The sequence below is a fragment of the Alosa sapidissima genome, chromosome 6 (assembly GCF_018492685.1).
Source record: "Alosa sapidissima isolate fAloSap1 chromosome 6, fAloSap1.pri, whole genome shotgun sequence".
Lineage (NCBI taxonomy): Eukaryota > Metazoa > Chordata > Actinopteri > Clupeiformes > Clupeidae > Alosa > Alosa sapidissima.
In genome coordinates, this window is record NC_055962.1 from 34,342,051 (window position 1) to 34,349,884 (window position 7,834).

The 7,834-nt window shown below is 44.1% G+C and overlaps 1 protein-coding gene across 1 annotated transcript; it reads left to right on the forward strand.

Annotated features, from left to right (window-relative positions):
• The first annotated feature begins 702 nt into the window (after positions 1-702).
• Positions 703-5,726, forward strand: LOC121711634 (fasciculation and elongation protein zeta-2-like). Its single transcript, XM_042095412.1, has 4 exons — positions 703-1,088; positions 3,429-3,537; positions 4,139-4,255; positions 5,326-5,726. The coding sequence occupies exons 1-4, from the start codon at positions 784-786 to the stop codon at positions 5,542-5,544; spliced, it is 750 nt and encodes a 249-aa protein (XP_041951346.1). The 5' UTR covers positions 703-783; the 3' UTR covers positions 5,545-5,726.
• The last annotated feature ends 2,108 nt before the right edge of the window (positions 5,727-7,834 follow it).

Here is a 7,834-nt window from a genome sequence, read left to right on the forward strand (position 1 = left end):
CCCTAAAGCAGGTGCTCTGACTGTCTGCTCAGAGGGATCAGGGATTATGTGTGTCTGAGTGTGTGTGCACTCCATCTGTGGATGCAGCCAGGGCCCCTCTTTGTTTCTTCGTTCTTCATTTAGCCCCACATGTAGCCCATGTTATTGCATCTATGCATCTATCCCTGCCCGAGTCCACCCGAGCTTTGTTAAAGGTGACCAAGAAGGTTGTCTTAGTCTATCTGCAGCCACTCTCTGCTGCTATAATATTTCCTGACAAAACACATGCAGCCACTCCCTTACAAAAAAATAACTGCATAGCCTACTTCTATAAATACTGCAGTTTTGGAGGACATATTTGCCGTTCTTATGCAGGAAATGTAGTATTTTGGACATGAAAAAACTGCATTGTACTGCATAGTGCTGTAGGCCTACTTTACTGCAGAAATTCAGTATTTTGGACATGAAACTGTACTGCACTGTACTGTATCATAACTGCATGTATTGTTTGTAAGGGGTCTGCTGCAATGATATTCCCTGACAAAACACAACTCGTTAATCCTACAAATATGTTGACAAAATACTGTATTGAGATAGTAAAAAAAACTCACGGGGTTAGCTACTGCCAATGAGCAAAATTAATCTGGGGAATGACACTGGCAAGCAGCAGCTGCGACGGGGGTCCAAGCTCATAAGCTAACAAGTCACGGGTAGAGTGGGTGGGGCTCCGGGCTGTCTCAGCTGGTCCTCAAGAGCGTCTGTCTCGAACCGAAGTTCAGTGAGTCTTGTTGTCCCGTAGCAGTGATGGCTGCTCCGTTAGCACACTTCGATGAAGACTGGCAGGACTTTAATGAATTCAGACCTACCTCTGAATGGCCAAATCAGCTGGATCAGATCAACTCCAATGTCGGCGACACAACAGGGTTTGAGGACTTTTCAGATCTGGACAACAGTTTTTCAGGGGAGATATGCAGCTTCAAGTCAATGGAAGACCTTGTGAACGATTTTGATGAGAAGCTAAATATGTGTTTTCGGAATTACAACACTAAGATAGAAAATATCGCTCCAGTACAACCCATCACAGAAGATAATTTCCTGAAGGACGACGAGTAAGTAACGTTATGACACTATCGCCTTTTTATATGTCCATGTTTCACTGCCTATGTAACAACAGGGCATAAGCTAGCAAGGAAACGTTAGCTTGCTAGAAGCTAGTCACCCAGCACAGTAGCAGCAGCTAAGTAATCTCAGTGAGAGCAGCATTTTAACTCGTTTACATGAGGTCGGATTGCAAATTAACCAATAAACTATAGATTTGCAACCAGATTAGCAAATTAACCAATTAGTGTTAAGGGGTCGCAGATAACGTTAGCAAAATTATTATAGCTGACCACAGAGCTGGGCTAACTTCACTGCTAGTGATAGCAAGACCAACTAGCCAAAGAGGTCAGTAAGTTATATGCCTGCGCATTAACAGTGGACTGGGAAAAGATGGCTAACTAACCCGATAAGTAGGTAGGTTAGTAAGCGTGGCAATTTACAGGAATATTGTTATCGCTAAATGGTAGGCTATCTGTTGTAGCAATGAGGTATTTGGGTAAGTCGCGGTAGCGGTGGCAAATGACTGGTCATAGCCTTAAAAACTGACACAACGATAGCCAACTCAAGCCTCACAAAAACACCTCTGTGGCCATAAGTAAAAGGGGGAAAAAACGACCCTATGTAAGTTAAACAAATAGGTAAACTTACTGGTATAAGTATTTGATGACTTGTTATAAACACTGGCATTTCACTTCAGGATAAAAGTACTGTGTACTTAAATTGTAGCAAGTCACTTTACCTGTATCATGAAAATATTGACGAACAGCTTTCAGATCCATCAGTGGGGTGATTATTCTGTCCAGGTCTGTTTATCGTACAGAAACATGCAAAACATTACGTAACCTCAACTGTTTCCACTGTTTATTTTAGAGAGTATATTTGTCACTCAGACATCTGATAGTTAAAACTGATCTATTCACTTTTTGGTTTTCAACATAATCTCTACCATTCTCTCACTAGACATTCTGTGAAAGTGACTCCACAATGCAGTGAATAAATCCATAATTCCTGTTCTTTGTTTAACTGGTGGTAATTTTCCTCTTCCAACCCACAGATGCATGACGTGTCTTTGAAGATTATGTTGCAATGTATTGAATATTGCAGAATCACTGTCATGATGCAGTTGTTATCATGATGGGCGATGGGTTGTGATAATTAACTCACAATCTGATACTGTTATCCCCACCCCTGCTAGAGAGACTTTGGGGATTAAGAGAATAACTCATGGGGCGAATTTTACTGCCTTCCTTCTCATGGTGGAATGGTAGACAATAATGCAAGGAGATTTTCTCCCCTGACATTTTCCAGCGCTAGATAGCAGTTCGAAGAGGACATGTAGGCTATTTTTCTGCCTGGGTCTTTGTGTCTGTGGTTTTTATATACATATGTGGTCGTCTGTGATCATGCATGTTAATGTGCATCTGCATGTGTGTGTGCGCGCGTGTATTCGTGCGTGTGTGTGTTCTTTGGTAATGTTATAGACATGCCACTTCAAAGGCTGGCGGGGGATCCGAAGCCTGGAAATGGCCTCCCTGACATGTCGCACCAGAGAAAGAGCAGCGAAGATGCAGGGATATCAGAGACAAGGATGGAGAGAGACAGGGCAGTAGAGACGAAGAGATGCGTAAAAAAAGAGATGCTTAAAAGAGAAACATGGAGAGCAGGGCGAAGCCAGAAAAAGGAGAACAGAGAGAGAGAGAGTCAGAGAAACATGGAGAGCAGGGCGAAGCCAGAAAGAGGAGAACTGAGAGAGAGTGAGAGCTAGAGTGAGAGCTAGAGTGAGAGCTAGAGTGAGAGCTAGAGTGAGAGTGAGAGAGAGAGTGAGAGCAATAGAGAGAGCAAGGGATGGAGATGAGACGAGAAGCGAAGTGACTGAGAGGACTGTTGCGAATGTGTGGTGGATAGAGCAGAGAGGCATAGGCAGAGGTCACACTTGACTGCACTGTCCTCAGGGCGAGCCGCGCTGTCTTAACAACGTCCAGTCTCCTCGTACAGACCCAGACCGGTTTAACCCCACTGCTATCTCTGCGTTCAAGCAAAGCGAGATTTCATTTGCAGACTTGTTCAGCTAGGGGAGGATGTCAAAAGTCATCATGAAATCATTTGAAGCAGACTATACTGTACTTTTAATTTTAATGAGTCAGTACCATCTGGTGTGGAGCTTTCAGGGTACAGTCCCCATATGAAAGTTCATTTCAAAAGTTGCATGCGAGGGTATAGGCTATAGCCTACATCTAAGTTGTTACTTGATTTAGTTCTGGTAAATTGGCAGGTGAACCAATACACCTTGGAGCTGTACTGTAGATATGTAGTAGATCCTTACATAAGTCTCTGTCCTCTTCCTATAGAATCTGGAACGCTCTGACGGATAACTATGGCAACGTGATGCCAGTGGACTGGAAAACCTCTCACACACGCTCCCTCCACTTACCCACCCTCAACCTAACAGAGCAGAGGGTAAGCCTACAGTCACATCACAAGGCCATGTGATGTCCATGTTCCCACAGCATGAAGACATACAAAAATATCATTTGATGCATTTAGCATTTTATGTTTGAGACTATTTTTGTGTTCTGCAGTAGGTTTTAAAGGAACCATATGTAAGAAATGTATTTCAATGAATCATAAAATGTCCCTGATATGTCACTAGACATTAAAAAATCATGTTAATTTCAAATACTTATATCAGTGACAACAGTAGTCCGGCCAGGATATTGTCATTTAAAAAGTGAAGTTGCAGCCCTCAACTGATGTTGATGTTGTGTTTTATCATGTCATGTTGTGTTTTGGCCTGATGCGCCACCCTCTACCTATCTACTAATCACAAAGTCAGTAGTGTTTTGGCATCCGGGTTGGCAACCTCGAGTCAGGGGGAAGGGGGAGGGGATACACTGCTCTACAGTAGTTTGAAGTGTTTGTGTTAAAGTGTTTGCAGTACCAGTTTTGGCCACAATCTTACATATGGTTCCTTTAAACTACTGGTTACTGGTGCAGTTTTCACATTTTGTGTGTTTGCGTTTGTGTTTATATTTACTGCATGTGTATGTTCCCCCATTAGAAAGAGGACAACTCGTCACTGGACCTCTCAGATGATGAGGAGCTGCGGGAGCAAATGGACATGCACTCCATTATCGTGTCGTGTGTCCATGATGAGCCACTCTTCACCGCTGAGCAGGTCAGTTACAACACTCTCTGTTCGGCTCCATTGAGCAGGAGATGGGATATATTATATGGAAAATAAATAGCAATGCTTCCTCCTCACTGGTTGTTTGCAGCAGTTCATACAGACTAGCGTTCAAACCATGGGTCAAGCTACCAGTGCCAAGCACACTATTGATTCCTTGTGTAAACACAGAATACAAAATGGCAGGTAGTCCTTCCCATAGCGTGGTAGTGGTTAGAACATGAAACAGCATTTTTATTGCTGCTACATGTAAATAAACATTTTTCTTTTTGCATAATGGACACTGCAATCAAGGTCCTGGCTGTAGGTTCCGAGTTCCCAAATAAGCATATCCCTGTAGGTTAAATAATAAAAACATAATTATTTTCATTTTTCTCTGACCGATTTAGATAGGAAATGGAAGATAGGTTTCCACTTCACTCCTGAAAAATGCCTCAGAATAAAATCCTTTCTGAGGCCATTTGGCATCTATTTCCCCCGATAGCAGCGTTTCTAACGATCCCTGTACTGTGGAAGGAGTTTTTAGCTCCCGGTTTAACTAATGAGTCAGACTCACTATATTTGGGCAATGCCATCAGCAACTCTTTTCTGGGACACACCCTGCAGAATTTATGCCTGGAAATCTTTAATACTGCGTTCACAGCGCAACAGGCGCCTCTGTTTTTGTTGTTGTTTTTTTTTGAGTTGCGGAGCTTTAAGCTAGAATGTGCTGCATTGTAGGTAACCGTGACAACCCTTTATGGGATACAGAACTGTGTGAAAGTTCTTGGCACCCCTCAGGAGCCACACTAGGATGTCTGGCCCCACAAGTGTTGTTGAGGGACTGTGGTTGTATTTTTGGGAACATTATGCACTGACCACAAGCCACTGTGTTCTGAGAGGGTTGTTGTTGACCTTGACTAGGCCATAGCAATGCAGATGTTATCGTGGTGGATGTACAACAAGAGCGTCATGTGATAGGGGTCACTGAAGGGGAAAATGCTGGTATATCTCTTAAGTGTGCTATGTCTGCTAGGTCTTCTGTTGACCGTGTGTGTGTGTGTGTGTGTGTGTGTGTTTAGGTTATTGAGGAAATTGAGGAGATTATGCAAGAGTCTCCAGACCCAGAGGAGGATGACAGTCCATCTCAGTCCGACATGTCCCTGCTCTGCCAGGAGATGAACACACTCAACAGGTCCAGCTCCACCAGCAGCTACGAAGAGAGTAAGTGTGTGTCTGTATCTGTGTCTGTGTCTGTGTTTTTTAGATATCCCTCTACAGCAACTAGCTACCCCTACTGACCATGGTTATTATTGCCACAATACGAGTGTGAAGGATTAGGGAATTGGAGATATTGTTAGCCTGTGTTTGTAAATGTTGAGGTGGGCATAAATGTAGGCCATATTAATTATATAAGACACCCTGCATTGTATAATGGGTTCTGTAATTGGCGTCCAGTCGCATAAATCAGAGATTACGTAATGTTGATGCTATAAGCAGCCCCACAGCACAGTGTGTGTTCAGGCTTATTACGGACCATATACCTCATATGAGGATTTATATAATACCAAACTCTGGCCTGTGTGTGTGTGAGAGAGGTTGTCATAATGTGTGTGTGTGTGAGGTTGTCATAATGCCTGTTTGTGTTAGTCCAACTGGAGGCATTATGTGGATGTGGCTGCACGTGTGCATGAGTGAAGATGCTGTGCCTTTGATGCTGTTGGGAGCATGGTCAGCAGCAAAGTATTAGTTAGTTGTGTGTTGACTGTGCGTGCTTGTCAGTTTGGCTGTGTGTAGAACTTGAGCATGTATGTGTTGGAGATGGAGTGATGAGAGAGAGAGAGAGAGAGAGAGAGAGCAAGAGAGAAAGCGAAAGCAGACTATCTCATAAGAGCTGCTGGCAAAGTGACTTGAGCTGTCATTCTACATCTCATTCAGCTTCTAGCAACTGAATCATGGCTCTGTGTGTGTGTGTGCGTGTGTGTGTGAGGGAGAGGGGGGGGGGGGGCGGCATCTGTTCTATTTATGTCTTTTGGATGTGTGTGTCTCTATGTTCTTGTCGGTGTGTTTTTCACAACTTCACATTCAGTATCTTTTCTCGAGTGTGTCTGTGCATGTATGCAGTTTGTTTAGTACGTGCATTCATTCATACGGCTGTTGTTCTCTAGATAAGCTGAGGACTCAGCTGCTGCAGGCAGCTTGTGTGTGTTGTTTGTGTGTGTGTGTTCTGTGTGTGTGTGTGTGAGAGAGAGAGAGAGAGAGAGAGAGAGAGAAATTAGTGTGCCTGTGTAACTTCCTTTATCTCTCTTGTGTAGATGGTCTCCCAAACGCTTGGTTAAAGTATTTGTACATCCGTACTGTATGTGCTGGATCTGTGTGTGTGTGTATGAGTCGAGCGTGCCTACAGAACTTCCTTTATCTCTCTGGTGCCAAACGCTTGGTTAAAGCACTTGTACGTCCGTACTGTATGTGCTGAATGTGTCCGTACTGTATGTGCTGGATGTGTCCGTACTGTATGTGCTGGATGTGTCCGTGCTGTGTGTGCTGGATGTGTCTGTGCTGTGTGTGCTGGATGTGTCCGTGCTGTGTGTGCTGGATGTGTCCGTGCTGTGTGTGCTGGATGTGTCCGTACTGTATGTGCTGGATGTGTCCGTGCTGTATGTGCTGGACGTGTCCGTGCTGTGTGTGCTGGATGTGTCCGTGCTGTGTGTGCTGGATGTGTCCGTACTGTGTGTGCTGGATGTGTCCGTACTGTATGTGCTGGACGTGTCCATGTGTCCGTACTGTATGTGCTGGATGTGTCCGTACTGTATGTGCTGGATGTGTCCGTACTGTATGTGCTGGACGTGTCCGTACTGTATGTGCTGGACGTGTCCGTACTGTGTGTGCTGGACGTGTCCGTACTGTGTGTGCTGGATGTGTCGGACGTGTCCGTACTGTATGTGCTGGACGTGTCCGTACTGTGTGTGCTGGATGTGTCCGTACTGTGTGTGCTGGATGTGTCCGTACTGTGTGTGCTGGACGTGTCCGTACTGTATGTGCTGGACGTGTGTTTCTGCACGTGCACCTCTGTGCTTCTCACCCCGTCTGCCTCCCTCCCGCTTTATGTGCTCTCTCTTCCTGTCTATATGACTCTCTTTATTCTGTTGAATAAATTAATCATTAGAAAGAATGGTGATATAATACAGTCAGCCTCTGTCTGTCTTTCCTACTGCTCTGGGGGTCTGTCTGTCCTGTCCTGTCTGTCTGTCTGTCCATCCGGTCTGTCTGGTGCTCTTTCTGTGTGTCTGTCAGTCTGTCCTGTCTCGTATATGACTCTTCACAGTGTTGCCAAAGCCAATATCAGAATGAATAGTCGAAATGATAATATAACAATATATAACATGTTTACTTCTTGTCATATAACTGTAATGACTTCATATTTACAGATTTGTCATCATTATCAGTTTATTATTATCATTGTCTCTGGGCAGCTCCCTTCAAAACTTGAAAGATCTAGAAGAGACTCAGAATAACAGCAAAGCCATATAGCATCCTCACTTCCTGTCATGTCTATGACCCCATTTTTCTTTCTTTCTTTCTTTCTTTCTT

Bases quoted from the DNA above. Each gene is read 5' to 3' on its own strand.
- LOC121711634 (XM_042095412.1), top strand. From the start codon at position 784: ATGGCTGCTCCGTTAGCACACTTCGATGAAGACTGGCAGGACTTTAAT. The intron at 1,089-3,428 runs GTAAGTAACGTT...CTCTTCCTATAG, and splicing joins AATTTCCTGAAGGACGACGA to AATCTGGAACGCTCTGACGG. The intron at 4,256-5,325 runs GTCAGTTACAAC...GTGTGTGTTTAG, and splicing joins CACTCTTCACCGCTGAGCAG to GTTATTGAGGAAATTGAGGA.